The 25,244-nt window shown below is 24.9% G+C and overlaps 1 protein-coding gene across 1 annotated transcript in view; it reads left to right on the forward strand.

Moving 5' to 3' along the window:
- The first annotated feature begins 301 nt into the window (after nt 1-301).
- LOC132924477 (leucine-rich repeat-containing G-protein coupled receptor 5) overlaps nt 302-25,244 on the forward strand; it is an 82,971-nt gene continuing 58,028 nt past the window's right edge. Inside the window, exons 1-2 of the mRNA XM_060988827.1 lie at nt 302-613; nt 4,058-4,412. Of these exons, the coding sequence (XP_060844810.1) occupies nt 4,222-4,412 (191 nt within the window). The 5' untranslated portion in view covers nt 302-613; nt 4,058-4,221. The remainder of the gene's footprint in view (nt 614-4,057; nt 4,413-25,244) is intronic.

Genomic DNA, 25,244 nt, shown 5'->3' on the forward strand with positions numbered 1-25,244 from the left:
ATAATATGCATCTTTAGCTATAAAAAAACAACTGGAATAACATTTATTTTGTGAACTGTTTCATATAATACCCCATATCAGTTTTTATTTGAACTTTGATTAGAAAGACTAGAAAGTTATTGTTGTGTATCATAAAGTCCGCTAACGGTTAGTAGCAAAAAGAAAAATAAAACAAAAATCACCGTTGGCGGGTTCCTTGAAAGTTGTCGCCGATCATAGCCGACCATTCACGACCGCTTCCGGCGGCAATTGGCTTCAGTAACGGGATAACCGTAAAATCCGCTCCTCAGTGAATGGTACGCCGCATGCCCTTCGCTATGGTCTTACTGAGCCTGGTGTCCATATCGCGGTGAAAGTTTTTCGAAACTCAATTTTCGATAGGATTTGATTTTTTGCTTCTTATTTTTATTGTGTTTGTTTAACATTTTAATTTTATTATTTAAATTTAAAAAACGCATAAAGATTAATTTAATTCTTGTTCGGAAAAAAAATATTGGAAATAGTTTTTTAGTGTTGTTTTAATTGACATTTTCAAAGTGATATATAACGAGTGAATATTTTTTGTGAATACATTTATTGCATGGAGTATCCAGAAATTCGCTATGGAATAACAGTGAGTCAATTACAATATATACTTTAAATTTTATTTAAAATTATATTAGACAAAAGCATTACAAATGCACTCACTTCTCATTATATATAATATTAAGTTATAAACATACTACGTTCTATAGTTTATCTATTTAAACTATTAATTGAAATGTTTATATTACTATTATACTCAAATGTATTAAATATTAAATTATTAACTACTTTGTAGTACTTATAACTAATTCTAATTGCTAGCGCAGGAAAAATATATTTTTAGAAAATAAAACTTTTTAAACTAAAAATGTTAATATTTAAAAATGAATTACGTTCTACACTTAAAATGTCAAGTCACTATTTATTATTATATTATATGAGTGAAATACATAACCATGTATGTATAATTATTGAATAATTTAAGTTTTAAGACTAATAAATTTAATATTCCCGGAGGGTCAATAAAGAGTTATAATAACTGTTCAATGTTAACCTTTTTATTATTTTTATAATAAACCTGTAATAGTAGAATAATCAACATTATTATAAACAAAAATATTATTATTATTTGATATACTAAATAAATTGTGTGCAATAATTATTAAAAACAAATACGAGCTGTAGTATAAATTTTTTATTTTAAATTTAAAAATTTTCTAGTTGTATAGCATTAACGAATTTTTAAATTAATTGAAGTAAATAAAGTATTATCATCGTTGATTTGATTTAAGTTTTTGGGTTATATTAGATGCTGTTTCAATGATTCACATAAGACATAACTAATGGATAGATATTGTTTGTCATTTTACACTTAATATTTCTAATAGTAAATTTCTTTTACAAATATTTCGATACATTATCTATGATTAACTGTGATTATTAATAGCTATTATTTATCTAAAGTGTTTGTGTTATTCCTACAATAATATCCAGATGGGACAAGACTTGTACAACATATACAAGTACAAGGGTTGGTGATTATTTATATACTTAATAAAATAAAGCATTTTATTTTTAGTGAAAATGTTTAGATATACATTTTTAATCTTTTATATTTTTCCAATTGTAATGAACATAAAAGTAATTCGATTTTTCAGTTGTATTATAATTTTAAAAAAAAATTAATTTTTTTGAAATCTTAAAATATGTTTTGCGTGAATACTTTTTGATTATTTTCAAATAAAAATAATTTAAAAAATAAATAGGTGCAATTAATGTATTAAGAGATAATTACTTTTTTAATAATAATAATTAAAATTATTTAATTATAGTTTGGTACATTTTAAATTGCTTTAAAATTAACTACTGTGTTATTTTCTCTTTTAAATAAAATAATTTAATATACGAGTTTAATTAATAGTTATATGTATATATTTTTACTAATTCATATGAATTTAAAATAATAACCGGGTATACTAAAGGACCAATGACAAACGATACCTATTTAAATATAATGTAGGTATTACGGCCAGGAATTATTACAGAAGTAAAATATTTAACATAACTTAAAATTGTATATCTATATCAATCGCCTAATTTCATCAGATTTTATACTGATATTTATTACTTATATTATAGTATAAATGTATTGTTTTGAATAGATACATATAAATTATAGATAAACAGATGATATTAATTAGATATAACATGCGTATTATATTTTTATAAATGTATACAGAATGAACAAAATATTGTAAACATTATGGAAATTGTGTATTGCATTTATAATTTTTTAACTATAATAATAACCCATTATTTTTGGTCATCTCATATACTGAAGATCACAATAAACTTACTATTTCATTGACTTAATATGTTATTATTTAATTCGTATGACATATTTTTATGAAACTGAAATGCAAAATATGTAATACATTGTTGATTTATCTGTTGAAGGTATATAACAATCATTTTTAACGTATATAATATATATATATATATGTATGTGTGTACATATTATTTTATGTAATATAAGTTATATTATGTAAATAATCATTAAATGATTGTATACGAACACATCTTATAAATGTTTATAATAAATATTGACATGAATAATTGAATACTAGGTATTATAGGTTTAAGTAATTAATTAGTATTATTTATGTTTTTTTTTATTATTATTTGGCCCGAGTGTTTTTATTTGATAGCTTATAGTTTATAGTCTAATCCTTATGATTAAATAAACAAGTAGGTACTCTTAAATTTTGATATGAAACATACAATTTATCTGAATATTATTATTGTATTATTTAAAAATATATTATGTTGTTATATTAGGTATTAAAATAGTTCATTGTTAAGATGATCTGTGTGTGTATGTAAACATTTTGAATTTGATTGAAGGACATTAAATTATTTATTATATGTATTTGCGTAACTTATGTATGAAAACACCTAATAATTTTAAACAATAACCTCAAAAAACGTGATATTAATTAAATGGTTAATTTTTTAAATAACATTTTCGAAGGCCAGAGTTCCGAACAATAGTCAGATTGACCCACTGTTGGTGATTATAATCAAATAACCACCCACCATTTTTCGAACAAATATGGTCTTGTTACTAATTTTATTTAGGGAATGAGCGATGATCAATATTTTAAAATAAATTTTTAATTTGAAATCATAAATCTAAAAAATGTATTTTAACATACTGTGGAAAAAAATTTATTTCAACATTTGTTAAGAAATAAAGTATTGATAACATTTAACATGTCGAATTAATTTTTAATAATGTACTCGAAAAATATACATGCCAATAAACGAATACATATTATATTGATAGTCGAATCAAATTATGATCCTAGACTGAGCTATAATGATTGCAGGAGCTCACTGCCGTTGTTTGCAAATCAACTTTCACCTATATCGTTTTTTTTTTCAATGGCGATAATGACGTAATGTAGACGATAAACACACGTATTTGATTTACGTTGTTGCGTCTGCTCTAAAATATTGACCCTGTAAATTTAATATTAAATTGCAATGTATTGTTAGACAGTAAAATTTAAATAAAAATGTTCATACTATTTTATTCGGACACTTAAGTATATTCACTCTTCCTTTCAAAACTACTTTTACATTATTGAGGTTAAAATTATATTATGCAGAAACGACGTATATATGTTTGGTCTACTTTACAACCATAAATGTATATATGAACCGGAACAAAAATTGATCTAGCAAAAATTGTAAAGAATTTGTTTAATTAATTCATCTCTATACTTTTAACTATATACTTTATTTGTAGCATTATTATTATTATTATTATTTTTGATTAAAACTTGACGAGAAAAAAAATAATTTATATAAATTTAAGTATTAGTGTTTATTAGTTTATAACTATTTTAATATATTTTATAATAATTATAAGAATATAAAATTATAATATACAAGATAATAATATAATATTAATAAACTTATATAACTTAGTTATATTTTTGATTATTTGTAACGTTTATTAATTTTTCAGATTTGATTTATGTGTTAACAAAATGACAAGTTTTATAAAAATGAATCCATATTCGGAGGTTTGGAAATGTCGACTGAGATTAAAGAAATCAGCTGAAGTGGCATCATCAACATTGACCTGAGATTTACTTACTCAGACTAATACTGTTTATAATCTATTAAACAATGATATCCGCGCTGCTAACGGCTTTGTCTTTAATGATATTGTCGCTTGCATCAGCGGACGTAAACTTTATGCAATCTTGTGAGTCTCCTGCACAGTGTCGATGCGATGGCCACGAAGCGACAGAAGTGTCCTGTAGAAATTTGGGATTCACCAGAATACCCGACGACATACCCATCAACATTACTAAGCTGTAAGTAAATTAATGTAATCAATTATTAATTATTATTGCTATTTCTTAAGACAAATTAGAATGAACACGTGGTTGAGTAAAAAAAAAACAAATCAACAGATCAAATGTATTATTTTTAATAATATAATAGCAATTATTATTATTATTATTATTACACGATAATGTGATACAATTAGAAATCAAATCAATACTGTATTATTATTATAAACATTTGTCTATTTTCACGTATATTTTTTATTATTTTAATTATAATGTTATGTGTGCGTAATAATACGTGATTCAGAGATAAAACTAGGAAATGGTTAGTGACGACCTTCGTCCACAGAAATGATGACCTATAAAAACTTTCCTAATGAAATTTCTTGTAAATAACTAATTTGTTATTTTATAATAAAATGTATATAATATTGAGAACGTCATTATAAAATTATATTTAAAAAGCAATTCACCATTTACCATTTATACGACTACAAATTTCTTCTACACTGATCCATATTTAGATCATATTGATTTGTTGATCATTATAATAATGGATTATAATACCACAATTTATTTGTAAATTGATATAATAATTTAAAATATATGCCAACTTCTACCTTAGATTTAACCTGATTATGGTTAAAAATCTATATTATATCTTTAAAAGTATATTGTTAGTTTTGCTTAGTCAATATACTAAACTGCAAGATTTATGTAGGGCATTGTTATACTATAAAACAGTGTCTTAAAATAATAATAAAAACTTGACGTAATTTATATTTTGTTTTTGATATAATGACTTAAAATGATATTTATTTTACAAACAAATCATAATTTTGTTCACGATAATCTAAATGTAAAATTAGAACGTTATCAAATTTTTAAATTCGAATGTCCATTTTGTGTAGTATTTATTATTGATTTTTTTCATGTAAATTGAAATAGGTATTTTAATATTTTTTGACAGAAGGTAGATTCTTCAAGTGTCAATGAATCACATTCCATGCTGCAGTTTAATGATTTATTTTTATTGAATGTCCAAACATATCACATATCATTATAAGACTATTTTACATGCTCATGATTGATTAATGACAGAAATAATAATATAAACCATAGCTGTAATAATATTGTAAAATAATTACGTATGTGTCAAAGGATTGTTATTTTGGCATAATTACAAGTTGAAACTGAATGGAGAATAGAGAGTTAATATTTTGGCAAAACATTTTTCGTATTATAAACTTTAAGCAGAGCGAATTTAGTTAATTTACTATTATAGATATTACAACTTATTTGTAAAAATATGTTTTCTTTTTCAAAAAGTATAGTTTATTTATCAAATATACGTGGTATAGGATACAGTTTTTGTGTTACTCATAAATATGGTTTGAATAGATTTTTTTTTTAAATAATAAAATTAAATGTACCAACCAAACTCATTTTAAAGATAAAATAAATAGAATAATTGTAGATAAACATTGTTATTTTATTTATTTTAAACATATTTTATGAATTTTTATGTGCATTGTGCAACTAGTGTAAATTCAATAGAATTACTGTGGTAGTTTATTAAAATCCACGCTTTCTTCAGTAACAAATTACTGCGATCACATCACGTCTATTCATCCTAAGTCCATTCCTTTTTTTACAGTTCGTTTATTTTTTCAATTCCTAGTATCACATTTATCAAAATCATGTCAAGTAAATGCAGCATCAGTATAGTTGCGTTTTTAAACTATATTTGCAATGTCGTTCATTATTTAATGTGACCATGAATCACGGATGAATTTTATTAATTTGTTTTCAATAAAAAATCAATTAGGTACACTATAGACTATTACACCGAAGACCATCTAAAAATTACAAATTAAATTATTATAATAATAAGCAATTCTATGTTGATAATATTATAATGAGTTGTGTGGGAGAGGGAGGTGTCTTTAATATTATTATGAGCAAGTTTCCTATTAGAATTATTTTTCGTACTCGAAAATATCCAAATATTTGTGTACTTTTATCAGTGTATTGTGGAGTTTTTTTTTGCTCGTGTACTATAATAATTGTGTACACTTGTTTTTGTTTTGGCTTTGTTAATAATACAATTTAAGAGTACATGCCTTTCCCATACTAGTATATATACAGTATACGTATATACCTATATAGTTTGTAAACTGTTGTTATGGTGTGCGTGCATTTATTACGTGCGTAGAGGTTTTTGGGCAAAAAAAAAATCGATCGAGCGACCTTTCGATTTAATTAGCAATAAACGCGTCTGCCTGTAGGAACCCTTAAAATTATTCTGGAACCCCCGAAACAATAAATATCACACATTCAAGGGTTTTGGAATGTTGTGGAAAGGACCAACGCAGTAATACGAGTAGTTGTCAGTTTATACCCATTATCCCACACCATTGCCACTGACTTGTACATAAACAGAATCTATTCGAATAAATTCGAGTTTAGCGTAAATTTATCATTATAATTATTTATCAGTATAATATTTATTATATTAGAACTAAATGATTATTAAATACTTCAGGTAATAAACGAAATCACCTGATACAAGAATTCGGTCAGAAATTATTATTATCACAGCTTAATAGGTAGATATCTGAAAACCATACAGGGTTACCTACTTTTGGGGTTTTGGCGTTTTTTATCGCACCGCTGACTCATTTGCAAAATTCTGCTGGTGTAATGTGTTACTAGTTTCTTAATAATTATTTATTTATTGACTATTTTATTATTACTTATAAATTATTAGATTTAAAAAAATATTTAAACCATGGTTTAGGTACATATTAAATTAACCACACTTGCTGACATTTTTCTTTAGCAGACTTCCAGAGTTGTCATTTGTTTTTCCGTACAGTCTACACCGTTCAAACTATTAGAAAATCGAAAAATTATCCCATTAAAGTAAAAACTAATTAAAATTTTTCTATCAGCTGTTAGTTACGCAAAACATTAATTTTTATAGTAGATATTTATTGGAATCTAAAAAATCATGTCGGAAAAACATAATAATAATAATAAAAGAAAACATTTTTAATTTCAATCAAAAATCAGAATCTACAATACTATTAGAATAAGATTTTTAAAAATAAGTAAATATAATTCACATATATTATACATTTATTAGAATTATACTATATTTTGTATTTAATTCTAACTATATAAACATCAATTTCTTTGAACGTTGCATATATTTTAACACACTTTACAAGTTCGAAACGAAATATTTGATCATTTTATTTGAGTTGATTCCAGATTTGAGTTAATAATAGTGTAATGTATTACATTCGTGTTGTGGGTATTACGTTTTAAACCAATACTAAATCGTTTTATTTTAAAATATGACTCTAAGTAGAGCTCACTTTAAAACAAATGCCTTGGAAATTTTCTTTTGTTTTACTTACTCGTATTTACTTTTTAAGATACAACTAAAAAAAAAACGAAAAATAAAAATAAAGAATAAATTAGGTTTAACTACTAATTCGATTATTGACTACACGAAACTTTTAAAAGACTTCATCTCCTAATAATTAAAGTGTTAAATAAAATATAATCATATATACAACATATCTCTGTCATGCCTTTAGATATAATTAAAAATATTAATGGAAAATGTAGGTAATTAATGACTTGTACGGGGTTACTAATGATAATGTGTTATAAGTTACAATAAAGTAACATATATATATATATAGTAGGTACTTTTTAAAATATTTGCTTTATATTTTAAAATTCAATTATTATATTAATAAATGGAGTAGGTATCTACATTTTCATTTCTGTTTATAAAATCATTGTTTATTAGTTCATAGAATAAAGGTGATATAATATATGTTGCCATGGTCTTTACATGATTTTTTTTTTAAATTGAATTCAAATATTATGTGTTTAATAAAAAAACAGACTACATTAATTTATTACTATTGAAATCGAAAAAAAAAATGGATCGTTTTTTCATATTTTTAAATAATCTTGTCAACGACAAGGTTATTGGAATTGTATGGTAGGTTTTTTTGATTATATACAAACATTTATATGTTATTATTTTATATAATAAGAATATGACTAAAATTTAATCAGTCTGAATACGCTACTAAAATAGGCTAGTTGTTTACATAGGTTGTGGGTAAGCGAAACATTGTCTGATGGATTGTGTTTTGAATAGTTATGATGCTATCAGTGATTATAATATGTCTTAACGTGACTGAATTGGCATATAAATCATATAAATCTTGTTCTTGACCGTTTACGTTTTTGTGTGTTATATGCGTGCGTCTGTGGATAGTAATCCCATGATCTCAAGGTGATACGCAGGACTTTATTTCCTTTAGTGATCATTTATGGTTTGTCTCGATTTTTGGTTACAAACTCGTAATTGTTGAATATTTAAATAAATTGGACGGATAGGACATTATAGTTGATCTATAATTCTGACGTTGGGTCAGATTGTTTTAATATTGATTTTATTTATTTATTATAATATGTTTGGACATTTTAATTAAAATAATATTTAGTTTTTTTGTTTAGTTTAATTATTATATATTTTTTTTGTGATTAACAATTAGATTAAAATGTTTTGAAATATTTTATTACTTTTTAATTTGATTACGGTTTTAAGTGTATGTTTATTTTAATACAAGTGCTATATAATATGGATTACTGTATTTTTAATTTGGTATACATGACGTATATAGTTATCTATTTTATTTCTGGAATTAAAGAGTTTCCAATCCTAAATATTTTATAAATTTATACTTTAAATACTATTTTTTTATTTGAACTTCCATAAATATTTGATTTAATTAAAATATTTAATTTTAAATTTATTTCCTAAAATTATTAGATAATAAAGAATAGTTATCAGTAATTTTGTAATATATTGAAATTAATTTAAAATGTCTGTGCTCGTAGAACTGTATGGTATTTTTCATTTTCTAAGTTTAAAAGTTAATTTAATGTTTGTACCTAATAGGTTTTGAATTCTTGTGATGTCTGTACAACTTTAAATATACATATTTCCTTGTCATAAATAATGATATAGCTCTTTTTTTCTGAATAAATGTATTTAAATTTCCATACCATATTTATGAAAAAGGTGCGAAATATTATGTTTATTTGGAACATTTATTATAAAAAGAGAGCAGGTTAATCAAAAGATAATTTAATTATTAAAATTAGTAATTAGATAAATATTAAACATTTATTGATTTTTGTATAATTAAATGTAATTTAATTGAAAAAAATTTATAACTATCATTCTTAATCATAAGAAAATTATATTATTAATATTTATAATATATTTATACTCGTGCGTGTTTAGTAATTGTTTAAATTTTGATTTATGTATCAGTATACTTTCTTAAAATATTTGTTTCATATTAAATCGCCTGTGTTATTTATTTATTTAATGAATTAAGTCTTCAAGGTCATAACATAATACCTAATGTATTTTGGTATATCGTAGTTACAAAATCAATACCTAATATAGGTTCTATATAATATAGCATTGAGTTTCGAATTTGATTCTGTATCATAAAAGATAATTAGCTCTAATCGAATTAATTAAGCGTATGATGTAGTTTATAGGGTTTAATATAAGGGATTAACTTTCCATAATTGATTATATGTGGGCAATTATTTAAAGACATTAATTATACCTTGTTAGATATTAGATATAAAGTTAATTAAAACTGAAAAAAATGATATTTAGATAATAATGTGGAAGGTAGAACAATTTTAAAAACTAAAAGCGTATATACTTTTAAACAAACGAGATATCAAAAAGTCTTACACGATATTTTACAGTTCATTTTTATTTTTATTTTTTTTTATAATTAAAAATATTTTTTACCATAATTTTACTTTTTTCTTACAGACTAAATAACGTGGAGGTTTTCAATACACAGAATAAATAATATCAAAAACTGTGTAAATTTAAAGTCATTCGTATTATGCAAATTTTTTTTTTTTGATTTACTTATAATGTATTCTAAAGTCGATGCATTGTAACACTTTGTACGTGATATAAGGAAATCGAATACAGTAAAAATAAGTATATAAAATGGGTTGGAAACTTTTAGAATTTTCGATGAGTTCGGCATGAGTTCCTTCAATGTGTTTTGAGAAAACTCCATTTAGGTATTTGGACGACAGGATCACCGGATGTATTAGTTTTTCATGAACGAATAACATAAAATTTGTGCCAAGAAAATCATAAAAACCTATCGTTGTGTTTTATTTGGCACTAAAATGCAATTGTAACGCCTCAAGGAGCTTACGAGTCTCTAAGAACCGAAATGAAAAAAATTGAATTTTTTATGTAAACAAAATATTTTGCGACATTTTGTTGTAGAATCAACATTAAATGAGTTTATTCTTTAAATATGTACTCCAGATAAGAAAACAACGCATTCAAATTTATATAATATATATTTTTTTATCAGCACAAACTTTTGGCTCGACTATAAATTTTCACGTTTTTTTTTTTTTTGGCACTCATATGAAGAATATGAAGAACTGCGTGAAAGGCACTTGATGATGAAAGCAAAATTCATATTTCCTTCGGGAAAAGTTTCCACGTCGGTCGTAAATAACAATATCCTTTGGGTTTTCCCTAACCACCTATATTTCAGTGTATAATCGTGATCGTAAACGACAGTCATCGACTTGAGAGTGGTGTACGTCGAAATCGGATTTGGGTGGACCTTTTTAACGACGCCGTTAAATGTATACAGTTACTAACCATAAAGTAAAAAGTAAAATAATTGCACCATGTTATTTCCTATGTAGTTATGTAGTTTGTCAGCACTTGTTATAAAGAATCGTATAATATGTATTTAAGTCATACAAAGGCTGTGAATACTTTAAAATTGACATTTCTAATTTAAATTGGTAATAATAAGTAAGTAAATAGCTTAATTATATATTCAGCAATATTAAATTGTTGTATTTTATTTATTTATCATAATTCACTTTTGACTATTTACTATTAGAGATAAATATGCTTTATGATTAAAATAGTTAATATTTGAATATTTGTCAATTAATATTATTATTTTTTCAATTTTTTAAAATTTAAGATTAAAAGAAACGAATGAAAATCGAAGAATGTTAGATATTCTGGTGATAGGTATTAATGTTGATCTAATTGGTTTTTTAGAATACCTATGATACATGTACATATTAACTAAATTATTTCATTTTTTAAATAATTATAAATTGCTACTTGAAATAAAATGGTTTAAATATGCACATTATATTATAAACATAAACATATAATAATTATATATTTAAAAAAATATTTATATATATACCTAATTATATTTTTATTTAATCTGTACCTTCTTAATTTATTTTATGAAATTAAATTTTTAAATTTATATACCTTGATGGCATATATCTTAAATTAACTATATAGGTATCAAGGTATAATACTATTTGAATTTAATATGTTACTATAGTTTTTGGATTACAAGCTAAGTGCATAATATAATATAACATTTCTAAATACAATTGTTTTTTTAAAGATTAATTTTAGTTTGGTTATTTTGTTTTACCTAAGAAAGTTTTATATTTAAATATACAGTACCTGAGGGATATTGTTGCTTGTTAGAAATTGTATACTTTTATTATTTTTTAGGTTCTTGAAATAAAAAATAGAATTTTAGAAGGTCTATAATAATTTTGAATTTTTATAAAAATCGTTAACTTTATTTTGATTATTAAATATTTTTCTTGTAATTGTTTACTTTTTCCAATAATCTATAAATATACTTAAATTATTTTAGTTCTTGAAATTTTAAATTTACTTGATTGTTTTCATGCGAATCACGTATTTTGTAAACTTTTAAAAATAACTCAACTTATTTTTTTGATAAAAAAAATAAAAATAAAAATATAAATAATAAATAAATGAAACGAACAATAAATTATGTATTGAAGTAGAGGTTTGAACTATAAAGACTGTCAAAGAGCGTAAATTCTCTCAAAATAATATAAATCGAAATGATGCCATAGTACAAAAACGATGATAAAGAAAACTGTTATGGGGAATAACGAGCAATAATAAATCATTTCATGAAAAACTTGTGTGAGCTCTGTTTTTGGCTACTATTTATCTTGCTCTTAGAGATTCCTTTTCCGTTATGTATTTTTGGGCCGTTTACTATTTTTTTCTGCACCGTTGCTTATGACAGACGTCCGGCATCAGAAATACGATATTATGAAAAAAAGATGATTCTCCTCTTATTGGTTCACAATTTTGTCATGCCAATACCATAAGGTACCAAAGTGGTATTATTAATTTTCAGTGAGAAAGTACACAAACATATAACATTGATAATGTTTAACTTATGTCTATACGTTGTATTACATATTTTCAAGCAAGGTGAAAATCGAGGTTAAAACCACGGAGCTCACACAATGCGGGCAATTAATTATTACAAAGCCAAGGTTTTCTCTACCGAAATTGTTTGGTCCGACACACATATGTCAACCTCTATTACAGTCATATTTGACTAAATAATATTTCTAACTACACTAGTGACAACTATAATTTTGTTAAAAGATATTTTATTTTTATAATAACGATAATTCTGCTTAAAATGTGTATTGATAATGAAAAATAAACTAAATTTGAAATACCTATAATAATATTAAATATAGACAACTATAAATACAAATTTAACGATTCAATATAAAAATATTTTTCTTAGCTTAGTACAACTTTTAAATATTTACTGGGAACCTTAAAAATTAAATCATTAAAACAGCGATTCATTTTATTGTATGTTAAAACAGCATTATCACATTTATCAAACTATGTATATTATGTAGGTAGTATGCTTTGTATAACATGCTATAGAATAAAATTATTAAGTAGTATGTTCGTCATACAATGACAATGTTAAAATGGTTTTGGATTCACAGATATTTTGAGCGGAACTATGAGTGTATTGATGTATTGATTTTACAATGATGTGTGTTTTTTTTTGTATTAGTACACTATAATAGTTGTTGAAAAATGTTTTTCAACTTTGAGTATGGATTTAAATAGCATATTGGATCTAGTTTGTATTTTAAAAAGTTTAAGACTAAAAATTCCCAGTATATTTTTATAATTTGTAAAAACAAACAAAAAAGGAAAAACGATAATTTTTATGCCAAACCATTATAATTCTCAAAAACGAATAATTTTTTATAAATTGTATAATTTTCAAAATATTTTGATTTTTTAAGTTCTTTATAGACAATTTAAATTTTAAATTTTAAAAACAAAATGTATACCTTTTATATATACATATAAAATTAAAAATATATAAGTATATTTTTTTTTATATATGAAGTTGAAATTAAAATTTCGACGAAATTCGTCAAAATCGTAAAATATTGCAAACTATTTTGTATACAAAACTATAGTTAGGAATTTATAAAAACTTGTTTTTTATATCTAAGCTGTGAAAATTGAATACAAAAATCTTCATAAGCAGTTTACACTGAAATCGTAAAATTTAAAAATAAACAAAAATACAATTATTTTTTATAGACATTTTGAGTTTAAATTTGAACAAAATTACCTCTTTAAATGAAAAAATATAACGATTAAAATTGTTATGTAAGAATTCAAAAACATAATTCCTGAAAATTAAAAACTTCCATGTATATTATAATATATGTTATTATTAGGTTTATTAAACACAATGAGATTTTTGATTTATTTTGAAATAATATCTATTATTATACTATGAATCTATTTTGCTGTTGTACGGTATTTACAGAAAGATAAAATTAAATTTCGTGTTATATAAACTTTTACAATAGGATATACAATTATATTATTATAATAATTAAGTTCTACATTATCCAAGAAAAAATTATATCAACCTACCGTAGTACTAAAAGAAAAATAAATATCTATATCGAAAAAAAACTCTTATCACAAAATATACTATGTGATATTATAAGCTGACAGACCATTTTCGCTCAGAATCGTTTTTCATGTACAAAGAGATATCATTGAATTCAAATTTAATATACTATATAATAGCGAACCACTCGACACAGCGGTGAAGTACCCATTAGCCAACCTTTACTTTTATTAAATTAGATTTACTAGTAAGAAAGTGAGTATCCATAGATTTCAAATCATTTAAATGCAATTATAATTTAAATATAATCATTGAGTATTAAGTATTTAATAAAAAGTGTACCATTCAATAAGTAAGTAAAATTGTAAAAAATACAGCGTTACTAACGGATAACAAGTGTTCAAATTTGATACAATCCGAATTGAGTGAATTTTAAAACAAAGATAATAAGTAAAAAGTTTGGATGGATTTCCACTTATTGTTAAAATAATTAAAAAAGTATAGTCATCATGTATTATGATGCAATAATAATCATTGACATTACTACGTATAATATTATGAGTTATGATTAATTATCCAAATCTATTTAGACATTCTATAACATTTTTAGTTTTTTACGTCAGTGTGATCCCAGTCATAATGACTATATAGTCACTCAACGTATGATGAAATGGAGAAATGGTACGAATAATTTGTATTGTATATAGTGTATGCTTAATGCATACATTGTTAACATTTTGTATTGTATATTGTATACTTAATGTATACATTGTTAAAATTGCTTAAAATTATTCGAAAATGTATACAATGTTAATTAATTATTAATAATATCCGTATTATTCGCATTGTCGATAAAATATATGTAGGTACCTACCTATATTTTGAAGATGTAGGTACAGTACTTGAGCAATTGAGAACTAGTGAGTAACTATTTTTGGGTTTTATCCATTACTCTATAAATCTTTGATTTAAAAAACGACCTTGAGAGTTATTATTTGTTACAAATAGGCGAGTTTGTTTGCATTGTTGAATAATATTTTTTAAAAAACCCTTAATTGAGTGTATTTTGATTGTTAATTATATTTAGCACTTATTAATAGATTCGTCTTAACTATAACTCAATTCATTAATATTTGTTTAGAATAAATTGAATTCAACTATGCAACCAGTTTTATCTATAATTTTAATTGATTTATATTTTATTTGAAGTAGGTATTTATGAAAAAAAAACATGAACATTATAATTTTGTTTAAGTATTTTCTTACAAAATGTATACTATTTTGTGTAGTCATCTTTTAAATATCAACGTATAGTATTTATACCTGTATACATATTTTGTTTCGTTCATATTAAATTAATAGTACATTTTTTTAAATTATTTATTTTTTATAATTCCCCCTCAAGGCATATTTTGTAATAGCTGCATTTAAATTAAATATTGTTAGATAATTTGTCTACCCAGTGTTATAATATGCTATATTTGCATGCTCTGTTGATTTTAATATTATGTTATTTTCTTGTTTAAAGGCCGTATATTTCTGAAATTATTTTTTTTAAATATTTTTTAAAATTATCAATTATTGTAAACTGTCATTTTACAAATGTAAATAAATATAAAATTATTTGTACATTAAAAATTATTTTTATTTTACTTTTAAAAGAATATATTTTTATTATTTTTTTTTTACGAGAAACGGAAGCAGCTACCTCCGTTTTATAAGAAAAAGTAACTTTTTGAACTACTTAATGGATAAATTAGAAAATAACTTTTTCGTCAATACAAAAAGGAATATTTTTTATTTTGATTAAAGAACGATTTTATTTTATGGTAGATAGTAGTGTTTAAGTAGTTAACTTACTAAAAAAACATTAATAACTAGATTATGCAATGCGATAATGTTATAAGACAGTTTATATACTTTGAATAATAATATGTGAAATGTGTGTACAATATTATGTTTGTAAGTTTATAAAATATTTTTCACGATCGAAGTAGTTAATTGATTAATGTCTGAATGTTTTTTTTTTTTTATATAATCGCGTTAGGCAAACAATATGAAATAGCATATTTTAATATAAGGCACATAGATACAATACAACCTTAAGTTTTAATTACATAATATAATAAATTATAGCTATTTGATATTTTTCAAAAGTAATTCTTGTAAAATCAAAATAATTTTATAATTTATTAGTATAAGTATAGCTATATAATATTATTGTATTGATTTAAAAAATTATCCGTTTTAATGTAGTGGAATTAAAAAGTTTTAAAAAATGTTCAGTATACCGCTATTTTTCTTTCAAGAAGTGTAGCGTAAAATAAATTCGATTTATTCCCTAATTAATGTTTAATGACTTAGAATTTTTTTTTTTTTTTGTTCAGCTCCATATAATGAAACTATGAGAAGGGGTTTTTCGTATAACGTAATAATGACAATAAATTAATCGGGACGAGAAAAGTTTTTACTCTCAGCAAAATCCGCTTGCAGATTAAATTTCGGCACCAGAGGATGTTGCGGCATTTTTAATTATTACTCTCTCGGTCGCCACTGTGGCCGTTCCCTTGTATATTATACTGACGTTGGTGTTATACGAAGAGAAGGGGACTCGTTATCATAAACAACGGAAACCCTAAAAACCATTGACCCGAGACGTACTGAAATGGGCATTTGGTAATATAATTTTATTGAAGGAAATGTTATACGTGTAGGATTTATCTCAATAACCGTAAGTCATTCTATTATGACTTTTAAGATTTCTTTCTTGCCGTATTTGAATTTGCACGTATATTAAAATATTTTAAATTTATTTTCTACGGACAAAAAAGATTTAGTAAAATAATTTTCTTCGAATATTTTTGTTTATCTTGATAGAAAATAAATATTTCAGGATCCATTATATTATGGACATTTAATATTACATAAATAATAATAATATAATTCCAATACCTACATGGCTAAATATGTTTACAATATTTTATAATGTAATATTACTGATGTAACATCGTTATTATTTTCGAAGTTTTATTCTATTGTTATAAATATTTATAATTATTATTTACTAATCAAAAGTTTTTCTATTTATGACATAAGTATTATTTTTGAAAAGAAAAATTTTAAAATTGTTAGTAGTTATGCTCTTAGTTTTATTTTATTTGCTTATACGAAAATCTGATATTTGTTAAAAGTGCAAAGTTTATCCAATTACAATCAAATTATAGTAAGCCATCGAGACGCCATGCATAGCCAAAGAATCAAACACAATTTCTTGCGTTACATCGTTGGCGTATAGCATTGCAAATAATATTATAAAGGTTAGTGTTGTTAAATTTGTAAACAAAGTGAGATTATACCTACTAAATAGCGGGTATAATAATTTATGTATTGCACAATCTGAGTTAATTTCAAACATAGAATGAGCATTTAAATTTTAAAAATTATAATTTTATCAGTAGTCAAAAAATAATATTATTTTAAATATTAACTAGAGAATTTTTAGTAAATAAAACTTTGTTAATACTTACAATTATTATTAACAAGGTACCTATATCATTGTTTAAGAGTAATTGAGTAAACTAGTATTTTTGTGTGGCTCTAACATAGAAGTTTTGAATTAAAACTATAAGTCTATATTTATAAAGTTTTTAATCATTATTTATCGTAGTTAAATTTTTAATGAACATTACACACGCAAATATAGGTACTTACTAAATTATTTAATGACCACATTTATTATTTGAAAGTAAAGAGTCAAAATAATACTATTTATACAGTGATATTCTTTGATAAACGAATAAAAAAAAATATATATATTGTTATGAATTTAATATTTAACTTAAACATTTTTAATTTCTTAGTTCTAATTTTCTATTAGGAAAATATTAACATAATATTATAATAGAGTTATTAAAATGCTAGTGCAAAATAATTAATATACGAAATTAGTAGGTATGTTCATAATTTGTAAACATAATAATCATTTGAATTAAATAAAAATTTATACAATAACTTATTTTTTTTTTTAAAGTGTATTATTAAATTGTGTAAATTGGACCAATTAAGTACCTGTGTAGAACTTAATTCTTAAATGTATGAAAATGTAAAATTAAATATTTTGAATATTTTATTGTTCTATATAATATATTTTACGAAGTAGATTTTATAATAAATATGAACAATAATTTGTTACGTGTTTCCTATTAAAATTATATTGTAAAAGATAGGGAATTAGTCATTGTATGTAATTGTATATTCATATAATTATTATTTTAGAATTAACTATATTATATTTTAAGTACCTATATTAATATATAATGTACTAATTTAATTTAATTTACAGTGTACCTACTGAAAAAAATTGCTAAGTTTTAAATGTTTAACTAGTAAAAAGTGTGAATAGAAATCTATGTTTATTTCTGATGATTGGTGATAAGTGTCTATGTTTATTTTAACTGCCCATCTTATACAATTTTAGTTAACATTGACAAATGTATAATTTTGCTACCCCCCTGAAATATGCCATTAGTAGACATTTTCTAAAATGAAAAATTAATGAAAATTTTTTTTCCTTGAATTATTGCATATAAGAACAACGTTTTACGTTTCTCCTGTTGTATAATAATATGTTGAAGTAATGTCAACGTTTTAACATTATTTGGGTTACAAAAATAACTCAATAATATTATTTCATGAATTATGATTACAGGATTATCATTTTTTTAAACAAGTATATGCACCTTTTTTTTATAAACTTTTATATACTTAAAATTATATAATGAGATGGTTTTTTTAAAAGCCATAAATGCATTTTAATCCTTGTATATAAAAACAAACAATTACATTATATAGTTTTGATTTTGATGAATAAATTATTTTTCTCCCTCAACTCTAATTCTGTATCCAGTATGTCACTGATAATATTCATATAATATATATGCGAATCTAGTAATTTTAAATGGGAGTTTACCAATTGCTCTTAAAATGACCTTTTAATATACCAATTGCGCTCTGTCTTTTTGGGTCGATATACCAATTGCGTTCAGTTGTTTTCAGGGTTTATAATATTATTCTACATTACACCTAGTATATAAAAATACTTTTATAAAAATATGTATTTTAAATAGATTTATAGGTACTATTATCAGCTTGTAGCTTGTCGTATTTTCCCGTAATTTCGTATACGTTTTGCTTTAAATTAAGTATATTTGAATGTATATTAGTTAGCTATATTTAATTGTGTATATACATATGTAACTTTTTCCGCCGTGTAGTAAATTACATATGTCCATGTAAAAATAAGGAACCTAAAATATAAGTAGCGCAATCGGTGGTACTGACCTAAAATTTAAGCGGCGCAATTGGTATACTGACCTAAAATACAAATATTGTTTTAGGCGCAACTGGTCCATGCCCTTTTAAATAGTGGATACCTAATAATATTAGATTATATTATAATCCAGTTATTATTATAATGGAGGTACTTCATAATGTTTTAGATTTTAAATTAATAAAATTCTTTGATATTACATTAAATTATATGAAACTTGTGTAAATTTGTTTGTCTTTATATATGTATTCTATTATACGTATAATCGAAATAATTCTTATTATATTCGTATGTATTTATAAATGGTACACTATAAATGGCTATCTAATTAATTAATTACAATTTACAGGTAAATTTTGACCGTTTGATATCTACTTTTATAATTAACAGAATGGCAATCTAATAAATTTCATACCAAATACCAAAATTAACTAATATAATTGTATGTTGGAATAAACACATTTTATGGGCAAAAGCGCATTTAAAAAAGCCAAAACTTAAATGTTTAAGATGACTTTGTAGTTACTAAAGAACCTCATTAGTCACTAATAGCTTTTAAATTTATGGGGCACCTAGACCAATTTGTACCAGGGCACACAAATATCTAGCTACTACGGAACTGATGATATACTGAATTATAATAACTGAAAGATAAGCTATTAGGTATCTGTTAATAAATAGGACAGTTTATTATTATTATTTTATTGAAGCACATTTTAATTAGGATTAATATCAAAAAGTGATAAGTAAAATGCAGTAAAATGTTTTTAAAACAAATTAGTTTCTTGAGATATCTATGGAATACAGATCAAAATTCAAAATAAGATAAAAGAGCGAATATTTTTCTGAAAACTGTGTGTGTATCGAATGTTTTTGTATTGATATTTTTGATTCAACAAATTCTCGAGGTCGATAAAAATTAAATACAATTGATATACATTTTAATGTCATCTAGCAGTTTTACTTTTCCTGCGCATAAAACACAATATGCCATTTGCATTCTTATTAGGTACCGAAATAATATTAAAATTAACCCGTTGCCTACTCTCCTCTGTCGTTTATTCACTGGAAATTGAACTGTGGTGGCCACAGTCGCACCGTGCGACGTACGTTTTTTGAACGTACGTGAAAGTCAACAGCGGCGCTAGCACGTTTTCAGCTTATAATAGGCACAATACGGGCGAACGCTTAAAGACGCGGGGCGGGTGGATAGCAGAAAGTTAGAGGTTATTGTACAGAGAAGGTTAAACGCTGGAACAATTAGAGAGCTATCGTCACACCGGCGAACAGGGCGCCCCCTCCTACAGGGATAGGTGTGATGTAGGGATGAAAACGTGGGTAATACCAAAACAGTGCGCGCGTATTGTCGTGCACTTTACGTGTATACGAGTCTCGAATTCACGGCGTACACCCCCTGGCAGTGTGTGTGTGTGTGTGTGTGTGCGCACTATACCTTACCCTTTGCTTCGCGTACACACTCAACAGTATCGTCTGTCAGTAGGACCTGAGGAATGGGGGTGTATTTTGGTGGGGAGGGGAGAGGACAGGGAGAAGGATTTTATAATGGGATCAAAAACGGCTGCGAGTAATTCCGGTTGGCTCGTGGTCTGGAATATTAAACGCTTGTTTCCTGCTATACCGCGTTGTCGCCAATCGCCACGCCGCGCGCCGAGCACAGCGTTGCGGGGCTCTCTTCGTTCAAACGACGACCGTATATATTATAATATGTGTACATATAGGTACTGTTTATAACGTATAATACATTCGCGATACACATACACATATAAGTCATATATTTGTGAGAGGCGTATGTGATTGTGTGCGTCCCGGCGTGTCACGCGTACGTATCGTGTTTATGTGAGACGTAGTTTGCCGTCCTCCCCCGAGGGATCTCCGGCGAAGTTAATACTCTAAAAATAATATCAACCAGCTCGCATGGAAGAGACGACACTGAATATATCATCTATCAGCGACTTTTATACTTAGATATATATTTTGCATATTTTATTCATAGGCACATAAATTATCGTATCCCCGAAGGTCTCCTGCGCGTCGCGCGTCGTCGCCATCGCGTACGTACGTACCTACCTACGTTTATAATGTGTTTTCGGTATATATTTTTATTATTATTCGCGGCGGCGGCGACGACGACGATGATGATAATAATAATAATGATGATAACGTGTGATATTATTGCGTTTGTTCGATGCTCCGCGCGCGCGATGGGTATGGTGATTTTTAGTATCAACCGTTCTTCGCGTGTGTGAATCACGCGTTGAAATTAAAATCGCGAAATTGAATTTTACGTCACGGCCAGGCGGAGTGGTCGGGCGGGCGTGGACGAAACCACCGAGTTGGAAAACATTTAGCTATCTTCTATGCTCCAGTTAAGTCGTTTTAATTGCATTTGCGCGCATTAGACGAGCGACCCCACTGCGACGACGGCGACCACATAACGCGACTGACGTGCCCAAAAGCATGCGTTTCCTTGTTTTGTAAGCTGAAATATATTGTATAAAGTGGCAGAGTAGTAGTACGAAACTCCCCGCAAATCGTCGTCAGAATATTTTAGTATTTTTAGTGTATAAAATAATGTATTATAAATAGTGTTTTTAGTTGACCGTTTATGATAATATTATAATAAATAATGTATATAATAAATAATATATATATATATATATATATATATATATATAGGTAGTTATTATATTGACTATTGTTGTGATAGATTTGTTCTTATGTTTAACCAATAAATTCGTATTTTATGTTGAATATTTTGTTATAAACTCATATATATGCAAACAATTGTATCGACAATTATACAATATTATAGGAAAAACTGAGTAGATAATAAATGTCATAATTTAAATGAAAAATTAATAACGACGTGTTTATTGTAATGCAAAATCAAATCCAGTGAATTATTTTTAAATAATTATAAATACCTGTCGATAATTCAAAAAATAAATAATTTGTTTAAAAGTTTAACGTTTTATATCAAAACATTAAAAACCAATGATTATTATATAGTATCAGATTTAAAGATTGATTAAAAATCAACTTGTATCCAATATTAAATATGTAATTAAATAATTTTATAATATTTTTGTATAAAATGTATTTACTTATATTGGTGTTTATTTTTAATAATTTAAGTTTCTTAATAATCTTTCGATTGAGGAGAGATAAATATGTATACATTTAAAAACATCTATAAATAATTTTAATGAATTGAGAGTAAGAACATAAAATAAATAAAATAATAACATATTTGAGTTATTAATTTGTTTTAGTATAATTAAAAACAAATAGAAAGAAAACAATATTTTTTAAATTTAATGTTATAAATAAATAATTAGAATGTTTATATATATATTTATTTTTTTGTAACACACCTAACATAACTAATAAAAAAGATTCATATTATGACCTGCTATTAAAAATTATAAAGCAAACTATACGTAACGGTATGTAAGTCATGTAATTTATTTTTTGTCATCGTAAAAATTAAATAAATATTAAATATTTTGGTTATAATCCTTGACCTAATGAATGTTGTTTTGAATACAGATGAAAAAAACTAATATTTTTTGCCTTGCATGATATAAATTTAAAATTTTTATCGTATGAAAATGCATTATTATATTTATTAGGTACATATCGTATGACGTCGCATTTCGTTATACGAGTCACTTCGTTAGAACAACGGTATGACAGGTTTTGATACATTAGGCGCTACCGAGGATTACGTATAACTAACCACACGTTGCCGTTTAATTAAAGGTCGAAATTGATGTCAAACGAGTTTATAGATTTTAAAACTTTGTTCTAAAATGCATTGAGTGAATCTATAACAGTTTAGTTGAAAATCTATAACGGGTAGTCGATTTTTTTTTTTTAATCAGTTCTACGTAAATACGGTTTGTAATTTTTAATGTTATCTATCCTTTTTTTGATTAAAAAAGGATAAATAATAAACACAAGGTTCGGCGTGTTTTAATATTTAACGATTTGGAAAGAAATACTTCCTAAAACGAAGATAAAACTGATCTTAAATATAGCAATAGTATTAGAAAAGTATATTTAAAAATATAAAGAATACAATTAGTTTTAATAGAATAATTTATTATTTTTAAAAACACATTAATTGTATTCAATTAACACAATATATTATATTTCATTATTTAGCATAATTCGCTAAGATATTAATTTGATTATGAAGACTACATTCACAGTTATCGGGTGTGAAAAGAATTCAAGTTATCGGTCGCAACTACCAGTTTACATCTGTTTCACCTTATAAGGACTCTATAGTTGCTCGTCTCGTTCTTTATTAAAGGGTACTGACTCCTTAAGAATCTCCCTATACTCACGACTGGTGATATTGCGCCATGTTCAATAGTTGATTCATTATTTTATTAATGATTTCCACTTAAAATTGTATATTTACAATTTAAATCTATTTAAATAAAAACTATTCTTAATAGCTGTATCTGTGTAAGCACTGTAAGCTCTATCCATATGTTTTTATCAATGATGCCTTATTAATATAGCTATGATTTTTCTTCGTGTCAAATAAAATAAACAAAAAAGAGGATATTTCACATAAATTTGGCTCCTTGCTGAGACGTTAAAGTTGTCACCAAAATAAAAGGTCGGATGATAGTTTTAGCCTTTATGCGTTTGCGACATTTCTGGCGGTAGTAGTGGTGGGGGAGGTCATCGGTTTTTATTGCCTTTCCGGCTTCACGATACTAGAAAACCTATAATGGTACAACTAACGCACCGGTGATTTTGAAATTTATCATTATTTGTTAGCAAACAACGACATACATTCAAAAAGATATTTCATAATTATTTTATTTTAAGTATTTTTAAAGCTTTATAATAACATCATTATTTTCGGGTACTATTTACATTTTAAAATAAATTAATTCAAGATAATATTAAGGAAATTATAACTATTAAATATTCAAATTTATAAATATTGGACATTAGTAGCATACCATTATAATAAATATCCCAGTATTTGTACATTTGGATTTTATAAAACAAAATTACATAATCCGATGGCTGCGAAACATATATAATTACACAGCTTTAATTTAAACCCACTGTTTTCTGTAAACTTTGTAGAAATAATCTGCGGTAGCTCGGAATGACCAACTAAATTTTACTCCTCAGTTCTTGTACATTACAATACTTTATACTAGTTATAATAGTACAGTATTCTCAAAAGTTGTTAGGGTAATTTCCTGTTTTCTATAATGTTTAGTTAGTGACATACAAACTGGCACGGTACTTTTCCAAGCTGTAATATCTTTTTGAAATATTTTCAGTCTGTAATTAGATAGTTATAATAATAATAATATTAATAATTATGAAATTATAGTCAGAGTATTTTTTTCGTATTATAAGAGAGGCATTATATTATCACTTATTAAATTGATTAGTATAATAATGTATCTAATATAAGTATAAACAACTATTAGATTTAGAATGTAATTTTTAAGGACTAAATAAATAAATAATTTAAAATGGGAATGTTTATTTTGTATGACAATGTTTTATTCTAATTTGTATTTTTTCAAAAAATATATTTTGGGTAGAAAAAATGTCATATTTTTTATGTTTCTTTTA

This window comes from Rhopalosiphum padi, chromosome 1 (assembly GCF_020882245.1).
Source record: "Rhopalosiphum padi isolate XX-2018 chromosome 1, ASM2088224v1, whole genome shotgun sequence".
Lineage (NCBI taxonomy): Eukaryota > Metazoa > Arthropoda > Insecta > Hemiptera > Aphididae > Rhopalosiphum > Rhopalosiphum padi.